Source organism: Pinus tabuliformis, chromosome J (genome assembly GCF_031772625.1).
Source record: "Pinus tabuliformis cultivar Carrire ecotype Pingquan chromosome J, CPIR1, whole genome shotgun sequence".
In the NCBI taxonomy this organism is placed as follows: Eukaryota; Viridiplantae; Streptophyta; class Pinopsida; order Pinales; family Pinaceae; genus Pinus; species Pinus tabuliformis.
Window position 1 is genome coordinate 1144513027 of NC_142295.1, and position 24647 is coordinate 1144537673.

At 36.5% G+C, this 24647-nt stretch overlaps 2 protein-coding genes across 2 annotated transcripts; both read right to left on the reverse strand.

The window, feature by feature from the left end:
- Positions 1 to 358: 358 nt before the first annotated feature.
- On the reverse strand, positions 359 to 1294 carry LOC149231138 (uncharacterized). Its single transcript, XM_089381553.1, has one exon. It carries the CDS (start codon positions 1292 to 1294, stop codon positions 359 to 361), a length of 936 nt encoding a protein of 311 aa, XP_089237679.1.
- Positions 1295 to 19812: 18518 nt separating this feature from the next.
- Positions 19813 to 20217, reverse strand: LOC149231139 (uncharacterized). Its single transcript, XM_089381555.1, has one exon. It carries the CDS (start codon positions 20215 to 20217, stop codon positions 19813 to 19815), a length of 405 nt encoding a protein of 134 aa, XP_089237681.1.
- Between the last annotated feature and the right edge of the window lie 4430 nt (positions 20218 to 24647).

Below are 24647 nucleotides of genomic sequence, written 5' to 3' on the forward strand. Positions count from 1 at the left end.
CGTTCGAAATGCCTATCGCCGAATGCCTCCCGCTCTGCCTGGACTCCTTTATCCCAACTCACTGCCATTTTGGTTCAGTTGAGACGTTGATTTTGGTTCCTCTGCCAGGTCTCACCTTTCCTCGCCACCTTCTCGATTATGATGGGTTTGCCCTCCATTTCCTTTCTCCCTTGCACCTTGAATGATGTTTTCTTCAGTGTTTTCCGATTTTTGTTTTGGGCTGCGTACCTGTTGTTCTGAATTATCATTAAATGCTGATGTCAGGGAGGTGAGGCCATCGTCCTTCTGTCCTGTCTTCGCTGCCGAATAAACCTGCCTTATCTTCCCGCTCCAGATCTTCACGATTTTTTGATTACCACTATGTTGTTTCATGGTTATCGTTGTCTATGAGCTGTTTTAAGCCGTCCCATCTTGTCATCGTTGCTTGATTTGTCCAGCTGTCATCCACTTTCGCCAATAATTCTTTACTTCCCCAATTGACCAAGCAATCCGCAGGCTTATTTCTTTCTCTCCTGACATGCGAGGTGATTTTGTATTCGATGCCTTTCAATGTTTCCTCAATTTCTTGGACTGTACTCGTTGTTCTCCAGCTTTTAACAACCTGCTCCCATTGTTTCCCTTTTATTAATTTTCTTATGGTGGTTATGACCAAGGCTGAATCACCTTCGATCTCTATCTTCCTATATGCATTTCTTGTAGCAATTTTGAGACCCTGATAAGCTGCCATAAATTCCACTTCGTTATTACTCATTGTTCCTCCGTGTTCTGCATAGATCCATTCTACCTCTCCTTGTTTGTTTCTAAAGATTCCTCCATATCCTGCTGGACCTGGTTTCCCCTTAGCTGCCCCGTCAAAGTTAAGCTTGATAAACCCTTCCTGTGGCTTACGGTAGACTGCATGACTTTGGCCCGCGATAGGTTGGTGTTGCTTTGCTTTTTGTTGATAGACCATCCCTTGTTCCAAGTTCAGCCTTTTTAGGATTTCTGCTTCTTCCTCAGAGGTCTTCCAATCTTCTTCTGCCCAACTTTCTGCGAGGATTGATTCTCTGATTTGTCTTAGGGTCCTTTTCCAAACTTCTTCCGGGTTTGATATTTTCCCCTTGAATATTCGTCCATTTCTCTCTTTCCAAATATTCCACACATTGAAACCTACCTCCGTGTTCCAAGCTCTTCTTACCACCGGGCTTTTAAACTTTCCTTCTCCCCAGTTACATAGAGTTTGTATGATATCCTGTGGATTTCGTTCAGTTGTCGAGAATAAATTTATAGTCTTATCCCATTGAAACTGGGCCATTCTGCATCCATTGAGAAGGTGCTCCTGGTCTTCTTCGTCTTGATAACAGAGGCAACATCTTGATCGGCCTGAAAATCCTCTTTTTTGTATTCGATCCCAAGTAATAATGTGTTTCCTCCCTACCAGCCATACAAACATCTTTATCTTCGGCCACCATTTATTTTTCCATAGCTTCCTTCATTTTTTCTCATCTTCCCCCTGCTCTTGCTGGATTTTTACATTGTATGCTTCCTTAATGGTAAAAGTTCCTTTGGTTTCTTTACCCCATCATAGAATATCATTACCTCCTCTATTTTTTATTTTCCTGGAGTCTAATTCCTTGCTGAACATTGTTTTTTGTTCCTCCGTTGCATTCCTGTTCCAGTCTTCCATTGATTTCCATTCCTTCCATTCTTCGTTTCCTCTTCCTTCTATCCAATAATCTTTGACCCTAGTGAGATCTCTGTCCATACCTGTTCTGTAGATGTCCTGCATTCCTTGTAGGTTCAACATTTTCTCCCTTTGTTTCCATGCTTCCTCCCAGAATCTCGCATTCTGACCCACTCTGATCTCCCAAAAAATATGTCCATCAACTAATTCTCTGCTTTGAGTAGTTAGGTTCCATATGTCTGATCCTCGTGGTGTTTCTTGTTTCCTTAATATTTCTTCAGGAGTTGATGTCATATTATATTTTGTTGTCCAGATTTCTTTCCAGAGATCCTTCCCTCCTTGCATCCATCTCCATCTTAATTTGGCTGCTAGAACTTGATTTAGGATCGATGGGTCCCTTAGACCTAGACCTCCTTTTTCTTTTGGTTTGTTTAGGCTGTCCCATGAATAGAGAGCCCATTTCTTTTGTTGCTTAGGTCCTCCCCATAGGAATTTTCTGTATATCTCTATCAGTTTATTGCATATCCCTTTTGGTGCTGCCATTACTAATAAAGGATATATCGGGATCGCCTGAATGGTAGATTTAAGCAAAACGACCCTTGCAGCAAGGTTCAGAGTACGGAAGGACCAATTTTCCAGTCTTTTCATGATATTTTCCAAGATGGATTTCCAGTTTCCTATTTTGAGGGATGATGAGTCTAGCATAGTTCCTAAGTACTTTGTTGGGAGTTCCCCTTTTCTATAGCCCAAGATCCTGGTTAAATGATTTTTGATGGGTTCCACTGTATTAAAAAAAAATGTTCTTGATTTTTCATTATTTACCTCCATACCTGAACCTTCCATGAATACCTCTAGAATTCTGTTTATCCTTCTCACCTCATTCAAGGATGCTTTGCAGTATATCATGATGTCGTCCACGAATTGTTGGTGGGTGACAGTAGTATGATTTCCCCATAGTCTCAGACCCTGGATTTTCCTTTCTCTTAATTCTTTTTTGAAGTATCTACCTAATCCTTCTGCTGCTATTATGAAGAGAAAGGGGTATAGGGGATCCCCTTGTCGAAGTCCTCTTGAAGCATTAAAAGTAGCAGATGGGGCTCCATTTAGCAGGATGGAGAAATTTGGTGTTGATATCATGCTTAAGACCCACTTCACCCATCTGTTGCAGAATCCAAAGGCTTGAAGGATGGTTTCTAGATATCTCTAGCTTAACCTATCATAGGCTTTTGACAGGTCTAATTTTATCAACATTACTTTTTCCTTCTTCATTTTCAAAGTGTGGATTACTTCCTCGGCCACCACTAATCCATCCAGAATCTGTCTTCCTTCTACAAACCCAGTTTGTTCTAGGGATATTATGCTTGGGAGAATAGATTTCAGCCTCTGTGCCACCACTGATGCCACTATCTTATAGATAATGTTACATAAAGCTATAGGGCAAAATCCTTCAACTTGATCCGCTTGGGTAGTTTTAGGAATAAGAGTTAGCAGGGTTGAGTTTATACTTGGCCACATTATTTGATTGATTCTAGCTTCCTCCACCACTTCTAGAACTTCTTCAGCAAGGAAATTCCATCATGCTTCGTAGAATTCTACCGTAAACCCATCCGGCCTCGGAGCTTTGTTCCTTTTCATGTTCCTGACTGTTTCTTCCACTTATTCCATTGTAACTTTCCTCATCAGAGCCAAATTCTGTTCTCTAGTTACCAGTTTAGGGATCTCCCTTCTTATCTTTGTTATAGCTTCTCATCTATTATCCTGAGTTTCATTTAATAAGTTTTTGAAATGATTGACCAAAACTTTTTCGATTTCTTCATGCTGGAGGACTCTCTGGCCTTCTTGATTTTTTATTGAGAAGATTCGGTTTCTTTGTCTATGCTGTATCATTACTTTATGGAAGAACTTAGTATTCTTTTCTCCTTCTCTAAGCCACTGAACCCTTGACTTCTGTCTCCATAAGATCTCTTCTTGTTTCCTTCTTTCTTCTAGCTGGTTTAATATAATTCCTTCTTCCTTTATTCTATCTTCCTGTATGCCTTCTAGGATATCCATCTGCTGCAGCTCTTCCATTCTCTGCTCTAGGCGCTTTTTCTCTTCCAGTATATTTCCAAATTCTTCTTTATTCCACTTTTTTATTTTATCTTTCAACTCCTTTAATTTGAGTTGAAAGGTGTGCATTTTATTTTTTCCTTTTTGTTCACTCTTCCTCCACCATTCTTCAAGTTTCTCTAACAGTCCCTCATTTCTTAGCCAAAAAGCTTCAAATCTAAAAGGTTTGTTGTTTGGTCTTTGCTTGAGATCTATTTCCATTTTAATTGGCCAATGATCCGATCCTGCTATCGGAAGAATTGTGGCTTCTATGAAAACATCTTTCATCATTATTTGTTCGGAAATTAAGAATCTATCAAGCCGTGATGCAATTTGATTAACTCCCCCTCTTCGGTTGTTCCAAGTATGGTTTCCATTTATAGTTTGAATATCAATCAGTCTCTGCTCCCTTATCAAATCTCCAAACTGTTCCATTGCTTTATCCATTCTCCTTAGCCCTCCTCTTTTTTCCGCTGAGCTTTTAATCAGATTGAAATCCCCTCCTACGATCCACTGCCTTCCAGGGATTAGACTTCTCAACGCTTTTAGATTTTGCAGAAATTTTTCCTTTTCTCCTTGGGTATGGGGTCCATAAACCCCTGTTATAATAACCTCCTCCATTGTTCCTATTATCTTTGCTATCCCTGTTAGAATTCTTGGAAAACTTATCCAATTGCTTAATTGAATTTCTTCAGGGTTCCAAATTATTACCAGACCCCCTGCGCTCCCAATCGCATCCTGTCCCATCATTTCATATATATTCTTGTTTCTATTCAGAATGTCTCTTATTTTCTCAGTACTTATTTTTGTTTCTTATACTATCATTATGCTGGGTTTATCTTTTTTCAGCCTTTCATTTAAATACCTCTGTTTGCCTCTACTGTTGAGGCCTCTTATGTTTCAGCTTGTGATGATCATCGTAAAAGTTTCGGAGGGGTTTGGAATACCTATGAGAGAGGTATAACTCTTCCTGAATTTACTAACATCTCTCCAACTTCTTGAATTGTTTCACTCATTGTTCTTCTACCTCTTTTTTTGCCTCCCTTGCCAATGCTGCTCATTCCTAGATTTTGTGTTTCCTGCTTCTCCATTTTCCCACCTTCTCTGTCTTCCATTATTCCTTTTTTCTCTTTATATCTTTGAAAGGCTTCTTTGTACATCTGTTTCTGATCCTCTGGAATAAATCTTTCATCGAGCCTCTTCCATTCCTGCAGGAGCTTCGTCATTACTTGTTCTTCTTCTTCTCCTTTTGTTTTCTGTGGATCTATTTCCATTCCTCGTTGATCCTCTTGGTTTTCTGTTGGACTCTCTGTCCTCTCTTGATCTTTATCCATTTGATCTGTCTCTTTGTCTGCGTTTTCCTTTATGACTTCCATTCCTTCTATTTCCTCCTCCTCGTTCTCCTCTGTTTCTACTTCTTCATCTTGCAGTATTTGGAACTTGTTTTGGGATTCTATGTTATGGGTTCCTTTTTGTTTGCCCGTCTGTGTTTTGTTGTTTCCTCTTTTTTTCTTCCTCTGCACTTCTCTGAAGTCCTCATCCTCCTTTCCTGATTTCTTTGCCGCATTTCTCCTCTCATTTTCAGCTTCCTTTTCCTTTTCTGCTAACGTGATAGGGAATTCTCGGTATAGATGACCATACTCATGGCATCTTCTGCAATGAAAGGGAATGTGTTCGTAGTCAATTGTTTGATGCCAGATCTCATCATGATATTCCAATTCTATTGTGTCTGGAAGTGGCTCTGTGATGTTCATGTACGCGCATATTCTTGCATATGTTGTATATCTTCCCCTCTTTGTCGATTCTGCCACTTTCACAAACGATCCTATTGCGTTACCTATACCCTCAAGGATCTCTGGGTCCCAGAATTCTGTTGGTAGGCCAAAGAGTCTGATCCATACCGGGGCTGCTAACATTCTTTCCTTATCTGGGTTGTAACAGTCTACCCACTGCCTCATAAATAATCCAGCATTGTTCATGAAGTAGGGTCCTTCCTCAAAGATTCTTTCCCTGTCTTCTAGGTTGGAAAATATAACTGTAAAAAATTCCTTCGCCCCCAACTTTATTTCCACATGTCCTTTTGGTTTCCACCTTTGCTGGATCCATCTAAGAAGGTCTTTCTCCGTTGGCCAGTATCCTACAAACTTACATATCAAAGCATAATCCTTCATGTAACTTCTATATTTCTCTAATCTATTATGCGGAATTACAAACCTGGGTTTGTTCGTCGCCCTCGGCAGACATTTACTTGTTGCTCTCGTTCTCCTTTGCGCTCCCGCTGCTGAGGTCTCTCCTTCATTTGTTCTGTCCCCTTCCTTCTGCCGTTCCTTTCTTGCTTCCCCCGTTATTACTACTTCGAAGGAGGGGATCTCTCCCCTCCCCTGCTCCGTTTCCATTTCTTTCCCTCAGATCCTGCGCTTCTGTTTATCCCCCAATCTTTAGGTTTTCGTCTTTTTCTTGCTCTAGTTCCTATGCTTCTGAATCTCGCACCCGAGATCTGTCCTTGTGCGCTGCTTCCGCACTCAGCAACCCTTCTTCCCTTCCTTTGACGAAACCCTCGTCTGCGTTACCTTCGCCTGCGAAACCCTCATCGCCCCCTAAACCCAAGGGATTATTAATATTATGAACCCAAGGAATTATTAATATTATAAACCCAAGGGAGTAATAAACTCATGTGTTTAATATTATAATTCCAAGGAATTAGCAAACCCAAGGGATAATATTATCAATCTAAGGGATAAACAAACCTAGTGGATCAATATTAAAAACAAAAGGGGTTAATAAAACCTAGGAATTAATATTTTAAACCCAAATGATTGATAAACCCACATAATTATTAATATTATAAACCGAAGGGATCAATAAACGATAAGGATTGTTAATATTATAAACCCAATGGAGGAACAAATCGAAGGGATTATTAATATTATAAACGCAAGGGATCAATAAACCTACGCGATTATTAATATTTTAAACCCAAGTGATTAATATTATATATAAAAATGATTCATAAACCCAAGTGATTAATAAACCTAAGGTATCAATAAACTCAACAAACTGATATTAAAATACCAAACGATTAATAAACCCTAGGAATTAATATTTTCAACTCAAAGGATTGAGAAACCAAAAGTGATTGAATTATAAATCCAAAGAATTATTAATATTATAAGTTGAAGCGACTTACAAACCCAAGGGTTTAATATTATAAACCCAATGAATTAGAAAAATCAAGGGATATATATTATAAACAAAAATGATCAATAAACACGACGAATCAATATTAAAAACACATGGGATTAATAAACCTTAGGAATTAACATTGTAAAACCCAAGGTATTAATAAAACCATGAAATTCTTAATATTATAAACCTAATGAACTAATAAACCGAAGGAATAAGTATTATAAACAAAGGGATCAACAAACCCAAGGGATAAATACTAATTAATTATTATTATTAATTAATATTATTACAACTAATAATTTTATTAGGATTTAAATTTAATATCATTAATTGATATAATATAATATCAGTAGTAATATAATATTATTAATTAGTAATATAATTATTAATTATTAATTAGATAAATAATAATACCATTATTGAAATTTAATATTATTATAATTAACAAATATTAATAATAGTCAATTAATAATAATTCATTTTCAATTAATAATTAATTAACAATAATTCATTAATTAATACTATTAATTATTAAAAATTAGAATTATTTTATTTTATTTTTATGTACTTTTTATTAATTATGGTTAATAATAACAATAATATTGTTAATTTAAAAATTATTTATTAAACCATGAACGATGATCCCAAGGGAATTATATGAAAACTATGGATTAAAATTATAAACCTCATGAATAATATTATACCCTAGAAATATGAACCCTTAGATTAATAACCTCAATGGATTGGTAGTATACCCTATTTGGCATTTACATCGATAAGCTCGAAGGCTATTTAGAGGAAGCAGGATGTGATGGCACAATCTTATCTAGGATAGTCATCATCCTTCTTCTCTATGCCGATGATATTATTCTTTTTGCAAGGTGCCCATCTGATCTTGATAAGCAACTCAGGCTTCTTAAGGATTTCTGCTCTACCATGGGTATGATTGTTAACACTGAAAAAAAATAGTTATGATTATCAAATCCAAGAAGGATAGTTACGCTAATTTTATGTGTGACAATAATAACTTAGAGGAAGTGTATTCTTACAAGTACCTAGGAATTGATATTCATCACAAGCTCAATTAGGACCAAAGCATTGGGAAAAGGATTAATGGGGGGTGGAAAGCTTATTTTGGTCTTGAAAATAATTGTAAAATAGAAAACCTCGTAATGTGGGATAAAAAGAAGTTCATCTTTGAAACTTTAGTCACTCCTGTTATCTTATATGGCTATGAGGTTTGGAGTTGCAGCATATCTAGAGAATCATGGAGAAATATTGAGCAAATCTAGAAGCGTTTTATAACTTATAACGTGAAAATTAAAAGTAATACACCCTATCCTATTCTCCATATAGAAGTAGGTCTTTCCCATATTGAGAGCCTAGCTATGATTAGGTTTCTGTTGTACAAGCACAAACTCAATAACGTAGATGATCATAGACTTCCTAAGCTAGCTTTAAATTATAGCCAAAACCACCTAAGGCTCAATCAGGGGTGGCATAAAGACACAAGGGCCTGGTTAAAGTATTGGGAGATCAACGAGAAGGATGCATTACAAACCATTAATAACATTAAAGATATTGTTACTTTTAAGTTCAAAGAAAAAATATGGTGTGAGAAAGATTTAGTAGCTAAAAGAAAATTATGTTATTATAAGAAGGTAATCAACCCCACCCTAGAAGATAAAAAGTATCTCTCTATTTTAACTAGCTCAAAGAAGAAAATTAATATAACAAATATTAGAACAAATTCTCATGAGCTCCAGAGTGAAACAGGTCGTTGGAAAGTTCCTAAAATACCATGGATGGAAAGGATCTGCCATATATGTGAGAATAGGAACATCAAGGATGAAAACCACTTCCTCTTAGAGTGCCTCGCGTACAACCACATTAGATCTCAGTTTCACAATCTTTGTTACAATACTGACCTTCCTAGCCTTTTACAATGTCAAATCTATAGTGAGCTCGGGAGGCTTCTCTCCAAGCTTTTTGAGCATAGGAATAAAATCTTAAATCAAAATAAATAATTTGTTTCTTTAGGTCCGATAGACCAATGTTTGGTCTCAGAGGATGTTAACCATCATCATCATAAACCCAAGGGAATAATAAACCCAGGATATCAACACTAAAAAGCCAAGGGAATAATTAACCCAAGGGATAAATATTATAAACCCAATGTATATAAACCCTAACATAAATATTATAAACCCTAAAATAAATATAGTTGACCATGATTATCAACACAAGGGATGCCATGATTTGAATCTCCATCTTTTCCTTATGATGAACCACACTAGTTGGTTCGAAATGTGTCGACAAAAGATTTCTCATGTGATTTTCACTTAAATATAGCTCAACAACAAGATATTTATATTAAACCCTTAGATTGATATTATAAACCCTATGAATAATATTATACGCTAGGAATATGAACTCTTAGATTAATAAACCTAGGGGATTGATATTATAAACTCAATGGAATGATAAACTCAAGCGATTAATATTATAAACCCTAAAAAATATGGTTGAACGTGGTTGACCATGGTTCATTTTCATATTGAGGAAATCTTTGCCACAATTCCAAATTTGAACATAATTATAAACCCAAGCGATTTCTATTAAACCGAAGGAATTATTTAATTAACCGTATCAACAGTATCACATCCTAGGAAAATTAAATCTTATGTTAATAAACCCAACTGATTGATGTAATATGCGTAAGGCAATAATAAATTCAAGGGATTAATAGTTAAAACCCAAGGGAATATTAATAAACCTAAGGGATAAATATTATAAACCCTAGGTATATAAACCATAAGATAAATACTATAAATCTTAAAATAAACATGGTTGACCAGGGTTTACCATGGTTGGTTTTCACATTGACACAATGATTTTTACAATGCGACGTTGGATCATTGTCGACCATGGTTGATTTTCATATTAAGACAATCTTGGGTGCAATGTAACATTCCACCATGGTCGTCCATGGTTAACCATGAATATAAAAACGAGGTATTTATATTAAACCGTATCATTAATATTATGAACCCGATGAATAATATTATACCCTAAGAATATGAACCCTTATATTAATAAACCTAAGGGATAGATATAATAAACACAAGGGATTAATTCTAAGGACCTAATGTATTATAAAGCCAAGAAAATAATATTAAGCCTAAGGGATTAATATTATAAACCCAATGTATATAAAACCTAAGATAAATATTATATACTCTAAAATTAAAATTGTTGACCTTGGTCCATTTTCATATTGAGACAACCTTTATCACAATGTGACATTCCACCATGGTTGATTTTCATAGTGACAAAATTTTTGTCACAATGTGACGTTGGATCATGGTTGACCATTCTTATCAATAAAAATGATTTATATTAAACCGGAGGATTAATATTATAATCCCTATGAATAATTCTATACCCTAGGAATTTGAACCCTTAGATTAATAAACCTACCTGATTGATATTGTAAACCCAAGGAAATAATAAATCTAAGAAATTAATATTAAGAAAACAATGGTTTATAAACCCAGGGGAATAATATTAAACCCAAGGGAATAATATTATAAAACTTGGGTATATAAACCCTTAGATAAATACTATAAAACTTAAAATAAACATGGTTGATCATGGTTTACAATGGTTGATTTTAACATTGAGACAATCTGTGTCACAATGTGATGTTGGACCAATGATGACCATGGTTCACCATGGTTGATTTTTATATTGAGACAATATTTGTCACAATGTGAAATTCGACCATGATTGACCATGGTTGATGATGGTTGACAATGGTTGACCATAGTTGATTTTCATATTGAGACAACCTTTGTCATAATGTGGTACTGGACCATGGTTGATAGTTATATTAAGACAATCTTTGTCACAATGTCACGTTCGACCATCGTTGACCATGGTTTACAATGGTTAATTTTCATATTGAGATAATCTTTGTCACAATGTGAGATTGGAGCATGGTTGATCATGGTTGACTAAGATTATAAACACATGGGATTTATATTAAACCGTAGGATTAATATTATAAATTTGACGAATAATATTATACCCTAGGAATATGAACCCTTAGATTAATAAACACAAGAAATTGATATTTCACCCATCATTATAAACCCAAGTGTTTTATAAACCCAAGGTTTTACCATCATTATAAACCCAAGGGATTTACATTGCGCACAAGTATTAATATTATAAACCCTAGGAATATGAACCCTTGGATTAATAAACACAAGGGATTGATATTGTAAACTTAAGGGAGTGATAAACCTAATAGATAACACTAAAAATCAAAGGGATTATAAACCCAAGGGAATAATATTAAATCCAACATATTAGCATCACAAACCCAAGTTGTTTAAACCTCTAGATAAATATTATAAAGCTAAAAATAAATATGGTCAACCATGCTTAACCATCATTGATTTTCATATTGAAACAATCTTTGTTACAATGAAACAAATGACCACGGTTGACCATGATTCAAAATGGTTGATTATGGTTTGTATATGAATACAATCTTCGTCATAATGCAAGGTTTGACAAGGGGTGAAGATGGTTGGTTTTCAAACGAGAGAATCTATTTCATATTAAATGTTATAAACCCCTTAAGCCCTAATGTCATAACATTAATATTATAAATGTAAATAGTACAATAATAGAAAGCAATAATAATAAACATAAACCACAATCAATATATGAAACACATTACAAACCATAAATACATCAATACAGAACATTAATATCAATACATCAATAATAATACACTATAAAACATTAAAAATGATAAACCATCAATATATTAATAATAACACATTTATATCGATAAATTATTAACAATTAATAAATTTTAAAGAATAAATAAATTAATATCAATACATGAATATATTAATAGTATAAACCGCAAGAATATCGATATAAATGAAAAGAACATGAAGGCTAACATTAATGTTATAAACCTAAATAAGTTTTTCATTTATGAAAGGAATCAATACAACAAAGGGAAACATATAAAAATGTCCAAACAATTACAAATCGGAGAGAACAAAACAAAACAGTAACATGGTCGTTGGAGAAAACGAACATAAATGCAAAAAATTGAATAATATGTATTTTGAGAGAACACAAAGTTGGAATAGGAAAGGAAAAAATCACATCTAAGATGAACACATTGGATACAATGAAGAACAACACAATAGGGCATTTTAAGACTAGAGATATACAATTTTCTACATAACATAAACAATGAGAAAAAAATTCCATTTCACCAGCATCGAAACCGAACGAAGAACATTGAAATTGACATATATTTTCTTTTGACTTTATGTCAGATAATTCCACTACGAAATTGAATTTCAAACACTCTATTAGAAACCATTTATTGAATACCCTCTTCAAAAACACAACGAGGCCGATAAAAATAGCAACACCAATTCAAATCAACATGATAATGATCATGACCCTTCACTCTCCCTAACCAGTCCCTTCTTCTTTTCCTCCCTCACTCCCTCTGGTGAAAATGCAACAAGTATTTTACATTCGTTTTCATTTGATCTAACACATGGAGATTCTCATCAACAAAACTAGGATGGATGCTAAATTTTATATGAAGTTTTTTCCAAATATATGAAATAAGACTTGTCATTCTAGCAATATTGGGTACTTATGTGGCATAATAGAAGACATTATTATTCTTCATTTATGCATTTCAAAGAAAAATGACAAAATCAAAATTAATACATACACACTCAAACACTCAATTATATAAGTATATAGGTCCACGGGGTCCTGGATAGACTTTGATTGGGTGCTCTTTTAAGGCACTCATTGATGTGAAGTCACCAGTTCAATTACTTGCCCTGATCAGGGTGATATATTGGACATGATGGAGATGTAGTCCCACCAAGCATAGAAACAAAGTATACAAATATATATATATATATATATATACATAAAATATAATAACCCATTTTTATTAATGTTAAAAAACTTAATCTTATAAACTTCATGTTACAAAATAACGTAATGCTACATGAACCAAACGGTATAAAAAATCGTATAGATATAAAATTGATATCATTGAACCTAAATAAACGTTAAGTTGTTAAACCTAATGTTTAATGGAAATATGTATATCGGTGTTTAATGGTAATGTTCATATTAATATATAGTCGCAATATTTATTTAACATTAAGATTAGATATCAATAATATTTTTTTCTCTGTAAAGACTAATTCTATTAAAAGGAAAAAAGAATAAAGTTACAAAGAGGCAGAAGCCTCAGACGAGAGCATTTGACTGCTTTCAGGTCATCCAAACTGTCCCAAAATTGGGAAAACCAATTACAGTGAGCAAAAATCCATACATAGGAGCCTGAATACTGCAAGAGAGCCAAAATGGGGACTTGGGAAAGCCCTCTTTGAAACAGTTGAGACAAAAAACTAAGGACCGAGAAGCTGTACATGTCAGCCAAAAACCACATACTCCCGAGCCACATAGACAAAGAACCAGACTATCGAGCCGTAGAAATAGAACCAGAACAGCAAAACCATAAACATTTGAACCTGACCATTGAGTTGATAGGAAAACTCTAGGAAGACACAAAGGAGTCCAGGTGACATCACATGGGGTCCATTGGCTCCTCAATGATAGGGCATGCATTTCCATACTAGATTTCTCCATCCCGAACCACGACACCAGCCTCGCTGCCGCCTGGAGGGTCCTCCGTTGGACGGGTGCCGCTAGAGCTGCCCGCAATGGTCATCGAGATTGTGGCATCATGTGAGCTACCACCTGGTGGCTGAGCTTTGCCTGGATTGTCACCCTCCCCATGCTAATCGCCACGCCTTTCCGCCAAACCTTCTTCTGCCAGATTCTGCACACCCGTAGTTCTGTGAACACCCTGAGGATGCTCTGACATAGTATGCGTAGGAGCTTGCATCTTAGCTTCTTGCTTAGAGAAAATGATGTTGATATTTGTTGTAATGATGGGCCTGTTCAGGCTACTCTGGAATTTGAAATGAGTAGTTTGGAAGGCATTGTGCGGGAAAGGTCTGCGAGAAGGGCTGGGAGGAGGAGAATTCTCTTGGGATGAAGGCAAAGAGGCAGGGGGCAGAGGCTGATCAACTGATTGAGTTGTCTGAGGCTACCTGAGACCACCACGACACCCTCCATGGCGGCTTCTCATGTGATGACGCACCATGGCTGAGTGGTGAGGGGAAAGCGTGGAATCATTGGAAACTTTAGGGGGGAGCTGAGACTGGACAGAAATATCCTGAGAAGGGCTCAGCGAGAAAGGCTAAAAATGGGAGAAAGACAATCCAATTCCAAAATCAAAAGCCAAGAGGAGCCAATAGCGATTGCTTAAAACCATTCTGTTGCAAAGGATTCCTACATTGGACGGGCAAAGATTAGAGAACAGGGAGCAAACAATGAGTTTGAAGGCCGAATGCTCCATGAATAAACCAATAGCTGCCTTGTCTCGGCCAGTGTGAACATTAAAATCAATCTGCAGGCGAACCTGCTCATGGCTTGTGTGAGCTAGCATGAGCCAAGTATGGGATTGGAGAATAGCATCGACCAACAGCTGGTAGGGCCAAGCGACGTCACTCTTAATTGTCACCATTAATGAGCATTAAAACCACCCGCATCCGGGTGCTCTTCTTCTCCCTGTTTCATTTCATTCTTCACAATATTTTGGTAATCCATGAGTTGAGTTTCAGAGGCCAGTCTGGATATTGAGCCTGTATGAAGATCCAAGCCACTTTCAACTCCAATATTAGCTAGTAAATCAGCCACTTTGTTTCCTTCCCTGCGGATGTGCTTGAGAGTGATCGCCCTGTGAGAAGAGAGCCAAATTTCAATGAGCTCAAGCCGCTTCGCCATTCTCCAACTGTTGCTCACTTTGCTTGAGGGAGTGCCTTGCATAATTTTGGTGACCATATTTATGATAATCTGAGAGTCGCCTTCTATTATAAGCGGAAAGAATCCCTTATTTTGAGCTAGAGTAAGACCCTGCCAAAGACCTTCCAGTTCAGCCGAGTTATTGGTATCCCAACCTTTTGATCCTAAAAAGGTAAGAAGAGGAACGCCCTTGTAGTCTCTGAATAATCCTCCGAAACCGGAATTCCCTGGGTTTCCTTTCGAGGCCCCATCGAAGTTTAGCTGGAACATATGCTTGGGAGGAGGGATCCACTTTTCAGGTGAATGTTCCATCGGTGGAGTTGTTCCTTTGGAAATATGTTCTTGATTCCACTGAAGGTTCCAATTAGCCCAGATATTTTGTTCTTGGGGAAGAGAAGGAAGGTCCTCCTGATACCAGGTATGGAGAGATAAGGTTTCCTTGATATTTTGGCAGATAATTTTCCAAAGATTCTCCATAGGCGCAGAATGATCCTTGAATATTCTTCTATTTCTCTCCTTCCAAATGGTCCACATGAGGAAGCCCAGAATGAGCTTCCATAAGAAGTTTAAAATCTTGCTTTGATAAGGTTTCCGATCCCAGTTGCGAACTGTGGCTATGATGTCTCCATGTATTCTTCCTTCCTTTTGGCATCGAAAACTGACTTTTTCCCAGAGCTTGCACGCAATGTGACAAGAGTGCATAAGATGCTTTATGGATTCCTCTTCTTGTCTGCAATTAGGACATATTGAGGGCCCGTGATAGTTCCTCTTCCTGAGATTGTCCCATGTGAGGATCTTGTTTTGACATAAGAGCCAGAGAAAGGTTGAGACTTTCGGCCAGTTGGTAGGGTCCCAGACTTTGCTCCAGAGAGGGTCTTTGACCATATGTTCCTTAATGATGATATTATAAGCCTCCCTAGTAGTAAAGGTGCCTTTTTCTTCATATCCCCATCTAAGGATATCCCTTTCGTCCGAGAGCTGTATTTTCCTTTTCATTAATTCTGTGTCAAGAGTTTGTTGAACTTGTTCTGTTCCATGTCTTAAGATTTGATCTGCTTTAATCCATTGCCTATGTCCTTGTGTAGTAGCGGGATTCCAAAAATTTTTGACCTTGTCATAGGTCTGCAAATCCTGCTCCGAAAGTTGCAGATGAGAAATTAGGTCCTTTAACTTGGGCAGCTGCTGCCAAGAATCTTCCTAGAACCTTGCTGTGTTGCCGTCCTTAACTTCCCAGAAACTATGCTGCTGAATTAGGCTTCTATGTTGCTTGGCCGAATTCCAGATTAGGGAACCCATGCTGACTTCTGACATTCGTATTAGTTCTTCTGTTGGGCGATTGCTTGCATATTTTGTTGTCCATAGAGTAGCCCAGGGGGTGAATGGCATAGTAAGCCATTTCCACCAAATTCGAGCCCCCATGACCTCGTTTCTATGAGAGGGATCCCTCAATCCAGTGCCACCAGCGCTCTTTGGAAGGCATACTGTGTCCCATTTAACTAGAGCCCATTTGCGAGTTTGACTTGAGCTGCCCCATAAGAAGGATCTCTGGAGATGCTTGATTTCTTTGAGAACCCATTTGGGAGCCGCAAGGATAGAGAAAAGGTAGAGTGGCATGGAATGAAGAACAACTTTTATGAGGACTAACCGACTCACCATATTGAGGGCTCTGTGAGTCCATAAGGAAAGGCGGGCCTCCAATTTTTCTAAAAGGATCTTCCATGAAGAATGCTTCAAGGCTGAGGCAGTCAATGGAGCGCCTAAATATTTGGAAGGGAGGACAGCAATAGAAAATCCAAGAATGCGGGCAATAGCTGCTTGGGTATTAACAGGAGTATTGAAAAAGAAAATTTGGGATTTGGATTTATTGATATTGGCTCCTGAGGCATCCGAGAAATCCGTCAATAATGATTTGAGTTGATGAGCTTCCTGGACGGATGGATGACCAAAAAGCATGTTGTCATCAACAAATTGCTGGTGAGTAAAGGCGGAGGAGTTATGAAAAGACAAGCCTCTAAGGAGCTGAGATTGCTGAGCTTTTTTAATGCTATGGCCCAACCCTTCTGCCATAATAACGAAAAGGAAGGGGGAGAGCGGGTCTCCCTGTCTAATTCCTCGAGAAGGATGAAAGGGAGAGGAGGGAATACCATTGATCAGCACAGAAAAGAAGGAGGAGGATAAAAGACTCATAACCCACCTTACCCAAGGAGGAGCAAAACCAAAAGCCATTAGAGTTTTTTTAATGTACAGCCAGCTTAAGCTATCAAATGCCTTTGAAAGATCTATTTTAAGGAGCATACCTGGCTTCTTGGATTGCTTCAAAGAATGGATTATTTCATGAGTAAGGATGATGCCATCAGTGATCTGCCGACCTTCGACATATCCAGATTGCTCAGGCGAAATGATGAGAGGAAGCAGCAGTTTGAGTCTGGAGGCGATGATTTTGGAGACAATCTTGTAGATTATGTTGCACAGAGCAATAGGCCTATATTTGTCAGGAGTGCTGGGCTGAGCTTCCTTGGGAATAAGGGCTATGAATGTGGCATTCAATCCAGGAAACATCCATCTTAAGGTTCTTGATTCCTCAACAACCTGCCAAACTTCCATTTTGATCAGTTCCCATAAATTGTGGAAAAAGTTGGAGGTGAATCCATCCGGGCCAGGCGCCTTCCCAGCTTTCAGTTGACGAACTGCCGCTTCAACCTCCTGTAAGTCTACAGGTCTGAGAAGAAGTTGGTTATGCTCTTCAGAAATAATTTTAGGAATATTCCTTGTAATTTTTTCTATGGCAAGCGATCTGTCTATGTGTGGTTCGTGATGCGCTTGCTTGAAATAGTTTAGAAATTCGCTTTCAATTTCTTCATGTGTTTCCACCTTAGCCCCTTGCTCATTTTGAATGTGAGTTATGTTGTTATTCATTCTGCATTGAATGGTGGTACTATGAAAAAATTTTGTGTTTTTTTCTCCATCCTTAAGCCATCTTATTCTCGATTTTTGCCTCCATAGCGTTTCTTCCTGTTTTTCCCTCTCTAAGATTTGCGACTCAAGAATTTTTTCCTGTTCTGACAGGTCATCTGATCGACCTTCAATTATAATCCTCTGCTGCAGTCATTTCATATCTTGATCGAGAGCACTCTGAGCCTGGAAAATATTGCCAAAAGAAGTATGATTCCAGTGTTTGATCTTGCCCTTGAGATGCTTAAGCTTCTGCTGAAATTGAAACATCTTTGTACCATTTGGAGGAGAGAAGTTGTTCCATTCTATGTTGATTAAGTTGTTGAAATCTGGATGAGACATCCAGAAAGCCTCAAAGTGAAATGGTCTTCAGATTGTGTTACCAGGACGAGTCCATTGAAGGGAGATTGGCCAGTGATCTGATCCTGAGATCGGCAAGATGGAAGCAGCAAAATCTCCACCTATGTGAATTGCGTTGTCTGATAGTAAGAATCTGTCCAGACGAGAGGCAATCTGATGCACCCCTGCTCTTTTGTTATTCCAGGTAAAAAGTCCATTATTGAAAGGCATGTCAATAAGCCAGTTGTTCTGAATAAAATCTTTTAGGTGGTTCCCTTCCTGATTCCCTCTGTTCCTGCCTCCCCTTTTTTCTTCCAGCCTGGTGATCATGTTGAAATCGCCTCCAGAAATCCACAGTGGGTGCATCCTATCAGTGTTGATTGCTGAGAGGGTGTTCAGGATTTCTATCTTGTGCATAGCCTCCTGGGGAAAATACACATTGGTTAGATGCCCATGTATGTTGGTCCCTATGATGTGAAAAATTGCTTGGATAAAATTCTTATTAGCATGGATGTTGTTGAGCATAATAGTCCGAGCATCCCATATGACTGCTAAGCCCCCAGACGCCCCATCAGCATCCACTACAGTGGTAAGACCTCCTGGCCAAGCTTTTGCTGCAATTCTTTCCAGAGCGATTGAATTGCATTTGGTTTCTTGCAAGAATAGGATTTGTGGTTTTTCTTGCATTATCATGTTTTTGAGTAGTCTACCTTTCCCTGGGCTATTGAGCCCTCTGATATTCCATGATATTAACTTCATTGGGAAGTGTTGTGGAGGGAGTTATAGTACTTTGTTAGCTTGGAGTACCTGCCTGACTCCACTAACATTTCTCCTATTCTGATTGTTCGTTGGAGATCTGTTTTTCTTCCACGTTTTTTGTTATCTTTGGTAATGAGTTTCCCATCCCAGAGGCTGCCAGTCTGAATACCTAGAGATTTTTGCCTTTGTGCCCGTGATAGGATCTCCTCTAGATTCTCTAGTTGTCGATCTGGAATTTTGTCAAAATTTTTTGTTTTACATGCCTGCTCTAGGCCCAGAATGTCTAGTTCCCCAATATCTATGCTTTCTGGTTCCTCCTCCATGTGCTGAGATTCGTTTAATTCTTCAGTTGTTTCTGCTATTTTTCTGGAATCAGATTGTGTATTGTCTACCTCCATTCCTTGAATATTCCATGCTGGGACCTTGTGCTTAGCTGAGGAGAAGGTATCTTTGGGCAGAGGATCTTCTTGGAGTGACTTGGAATCTATATGCGCCGATTGTTTGTCCTTCTTTGCCTCCCTCTCTGGGGAAGCTGGATTTTCAGAGTTGAGATCATTTTGTCGGGCTAATGCTTCAAAGCTGTTGCTCATGGAAGGTTTGGAAGAGCTGGCTTGAGGCATCTTAGGAGTTGAAGCTGATTTCTTGTGATTTTTCCTGCGGCTGGCGACTTTGGTAAAGCCATCAGACTCAGGCTTATCTGAAGCAGATGGGGATGAGGGTTTTTGAGTTAAAGGACAGTCCCTAAATAAGTGGCCCAGGGCATGACATCTTCTACATCTAAACGGCACATGTTCATAGTCAATCAACTGAACCCATTCAATATCGTCATGGAATAAACTTACCGCATCCGGAAGTGCCTTGTTGAGGTGCATGTAGATGCAGATTCACGCGTAGGAGGTGTATCTTCGGATTTTTGTTTCCTCTGCTACTTTGATAAATTCACCCAGAACATTACCAATTTCTTGTAGAGAGGCTTCATCCCAATACTCCATGGGAAGCGAGTAAAGTCGTATCCAAACAGGAGCCGAACTGAGATCCTCTTTATCAGGGTTGAAACACTCTACCCATCCTCTGAGATACAGGCCGGCAGCATTGAAGAAATACGGCCCCCCATCCAAAACCCTGTTCCGGTCCTCTAGGCAGTTAAAAATGGTTGTGAAGAACCCTTTAGGCCCCAGCTGCAGGGTGATGTGTCCTTTTGGGTTCCATTTCGCTGCTATCCATCCACGCAACGCTTTCTCAGTTGGCCAAAGTCCTATGAACTTGCCTATCAGTGCATGATCCCTCATAAACTGTATCTGAGCATTGATTCATTGACTTGGAAATTCTACTTTCGGACGCTCAGTTGCCACTGGCTTGCATGTGGTCGAGCTGACTTTGGGTTGTTCTTTGTCATCCTTTTTTGCCTGTTGTGAGTTCAGATCCGTGCTGTCCTCATTCTGATTCTCTGGTTTGTCGCCTTCCTTATTCTTTTGCCACTCTTCATCATCCTTTGGGGGAGGCACTGCATCCTCCCCCTGGGGGGATTCATGGAGCTCGAAACTACCCTGTTGGATTCGAAAAATCGTGTTGCCGTCATTGCTGGCAGGTCTGCAGAAGTCTAGGGAGATCTGTCGTTGCAGAGGTTGCAGAAACCCTAAAATGTTGAATCGCCGTGACTCTACATTTTCTTAAGATATCAATAATATTAACATCACTATAATATCAATATTAATTTTAATTTTAATATTATGTTAATACCCATAGTAATATTTCTGTCATTAAATTTAAATAAATAAAAAATTATTAAACCTAACGTTTAATAAAAATATTTATATTGATATTTAATAAAAATTGCAACAACAACAACAATTTTTTATATTCCAATTACAATTTAATTTCATTTATTACCAATTTCCTCACTTCTTTTTGTATTCCAATCTCTCTCTCTTCATTTTTAATATTGCAATTTGCATGTGATGTAGCGGATCTCACTCGTAATGTAATTCTCACTCGTAATGTAATTGTGTCTTTTTGATAAGGAGATTTGGGTAAATTATACCTAGAGTAGTTTGGTTATATTATAGCTAAGGTTTGTGTTAAATTATAAGTAAAAGAATATGAATATGCATCTATAAAAACGACAAATAATATTTATTTAATATTATTTACTATTCATTTTAATTATTTCAATTTTAATTATTTCAATTACCATTAAATATCAATTTTTTATCAATCTCTTCGATTCTTTTTATATTGCAATTATTCCCTCTCTTTCATTTTTAATATTTTTATATTCCAATTGCTCTTTCTCTTCGCATTTAATATTTCAATCTTTTTCTTTCTTCCAATCTTTCCGTCTTTTCATTTCTATATTTTAGTTTCTTCATTTTTAATATTTCAATTTCCATGTAATGTAGTGAATCTCAATCACAAAGTAATTTAATTATTAATCCTATAAATATTAATATTAAAATTGCCATGTAATGTAGTGAATCTCAATCACAACGTAATTTAATTATTAATCCTATAAATATTAATATTAAAATCTAATATGTTAACTAAATTCTTGAATTGTGAAAGTTAAAAGGATTTATTAAGAGAATTTAAGAATGATTTATTATCAGTTTAATTTTTAACTTCTATCCATTAAATTTCGGTTTTTATTAAAATTTATCGTTTAAACTATTTTAAAAACTTAAAACACAAAACAAATTTACACATAATATAATCTAGGGTCTCAAAAGTATTAAATTGAAAATTTAAATTAATCAAAATAGTTTGAGAAACTATATATAACATTGTATTTATTAATATTAATGTAGCAAATCTCACTGTGTCTTTTGTCTTTTCTGAAGAGAGTTTATAAAATTTGTATGGTAAAAGAATATAAATATGCATCTACATAAACAATTAGTAATATTTATTTAATATAATATAATATTCACTCCAATTAATATTAATATTCATTTTAGTATTCCAATTACCACTTAATATGATCTTTTATCGATCTTTTCATTTCTTTTAATATTTCAATTACCCTTTCTCTTCATTTTGAATATTTCAATTACTCTCTCTCTTTCAATCGATAACGAACCTCTTTAGCTTACCCAAGACTTTAGCCTCTATGACCCATAAGTTTTACAGTTTTGGGTTCATACAGAGTTAAAGCTTTACCCCTCCTCTTAGATCTTGTCCTATAAAATCTCCTTAGCCATATTACCATTAGGCCAATGTACAAATTTCTTCATAATTGTTTTACTGGTTCTATTATATGGAACCTTAGATTCATTAGCATGTCTATTGTACATGATCAACTGTTAAAACTAATCATAGCATGCGTCTTATGAAACTCATGGTTTAATCCCCACCAGCATTAATGGACATTAATTCAAGTTTATTGTAATTAGTATGGATGTGTTTCATGATCATAGTCCTTTGCACATAAGCAGTATGTTATTGACTAACCCTTCATTCACATGTGTATCTAGTTGGGCTAGCCTAAAACGAGGCAGTCTTAGACATGCAACACAGATAACTTGAATCATTGGCCATACACTTAGGAGTATTAAGCATTAATTCTACAATTGTTCCACATGCATAAGTATTTAATTTATCACATAAAATTATAGGCAGACTATATTTCTTATTTAAATCTAAGATGTAGATTTCATAGCTATCTCACATATTCATATGTGATCTCCTCTTAAACACCATTAGTATTTAAAACCACATATTATGCTTCCACTATGAACTCTACTCTTGGATATAAAAGGATTCATAGGTATAATACATTATCATAAAAATCATTAACACAGGTAACCTACGTATAATTGGTGCATGCAAATTCTATCATGAATTAGATAGCTCATGGGTATAAGTATTGTCACTCACTTCATTTCATACACTTATACTGCTAACTTCACACTGGAAGGCAACATGCATAATGAAAACCATTATCTCCATAATAAAGTAGGAATTTAGATAAAACATATTTCATGTAAGTGACTTAGATCAAAATGAAGGAAAACACCAGTAATATAATCATAATAATCTCATTTAATTCATTCATTCATGGCGATGAAACTTAAATATTCTCATAGATAAACTAAAACTATAGTAGAGAAAGAGTAGAATCATCATACAAATATCCTACGCTTCTAACACCAACTAAAACCTTAGTTGGAGGGAGGAGCACCACCACCCAGCCACGAAACACCTTTGGTTCCCCCCAAGCCGAAGATCTTACCAAGAATCAACTATCCCCAATTGATTGATGCACCAGGTATCTAATACCCTCTTTCATGATTTAGTTACCATTAGCGGTGTCCCGCTTTATGGATTTTTCCATTCGCCTAGGTCTTATTCGAAAAATCTTGTCTTTATCTCCCATGATGCTTTTCCACATAAAAGCTTTCCTTTATCTCCCGCAAAGCTTTTATGTCTAATAGATATTGATCTCCCATCCATCCAATGGATATCCAATCCTTTCAAGCTTATCTAGAATCACATCTAGAAGCTTATGATAAAAATTCATCTCTATCCCATTCCTCATGGGATTTGGCAAGGATCTCCTCTCTCTTCGTGGTCCACCCACCAAGTGATTTATTTTATTAATTTAATTAATAATACATTTTCTTTTCATATTACATATCACCTAGATTTCCTGAGCTTAGGTGTAGAATAGTTTAGCCGAAAAATGAGGGTATCAAACCTAGCTTTCCTCAGCTTAGGCTTACAACATTTAACACATAAGGGAGGATATCAAACCTAGCTTTAACTTAGCTTAGGTTTACAATAATATAGTACACAAGGGAGGGGTGTTACACAAACTTTTCATTTCTTCCAATCTTTCAATCATTTATTTTCTTTTAATATTCTAGTCACATCCTCCATTTTTAATATTGGAATTTCCATGTAATGTAGCCCATCTCAACCACAAATTTGTATCAAATTTTAAATAAAAGAATATAATTTCATTTGCGAAAAGATATTACAACAATTAAATTTTTGCCTTTCTTTATTAAGTTTAAATCAATTTGTAAGTAAATGTAATGACTCTGTTTCAAATTAAATTCTCAAAAGAAAATTAATACTATCTAGTAATTTAAAAAAAAAACACATCCATTATACACCTAAAAACTATTAAAACTCAAAGCGTTGAAGAATGAGATCAAATCATGTACACAAAATTCTAGGAAAAATAGGTACCATATTGTAACACCCCGATGCTAGGAATATTTGTTAAATAGTTAATTACTTTCACTCTGCATAAGTCAGTCATTTATAATTGACAATAGAAGCATGGTAAGGAAACTTTATGTTAGTATAAGTGGATGAAATTTTATTAATGCAATAATATGATGTGTGGAAATTTCGATGGTGATATAAGGTTAGTAAATAAAAGAAAATCAAATATTGAATTGCAAACGGTTAGAATCAGTTATGAATGTTTTCTCTTTTCTTAGAGAGGGACCAAAAATCCTAGATCTCAGTGGAAAACAGGTCCAAGGATGGCTACACGATGGAGGATGTGGAGAAAAGGAAATGTTTTTTTTATCAAAGTAGAATGTTATTGAACTAAGGAGATTCTTGAGATGAACCTAGAGTCAGTGGAATCCTCAAACTCATTCATTAGTGTATAGTACTAAACTAGACTGGAATAATCTTGAGGTTCAGGTACAGGTTACGTCATCATCAATTAGACAAACTATCTGGGAAGGAAGAGGCTCAAGGAGAG

What these genes read in the sequence shown, in the direction of transcription:
- LOC149231138 (XM_089381553.1), bottom strand. Translation starts at nt 1,294, where the DNA reads ATGGCCCAGTTTCAATGGGATAAGACTATAAATTTATTCTCGACAACT.
- LOC149231139 (XM_089381555.1), bottom strand. Translation starts at nt 20,217, where the DNA reads ATGAGGGATCATGCACTGATAGGCAAGTTCATAGGACTTTGGCCAACT.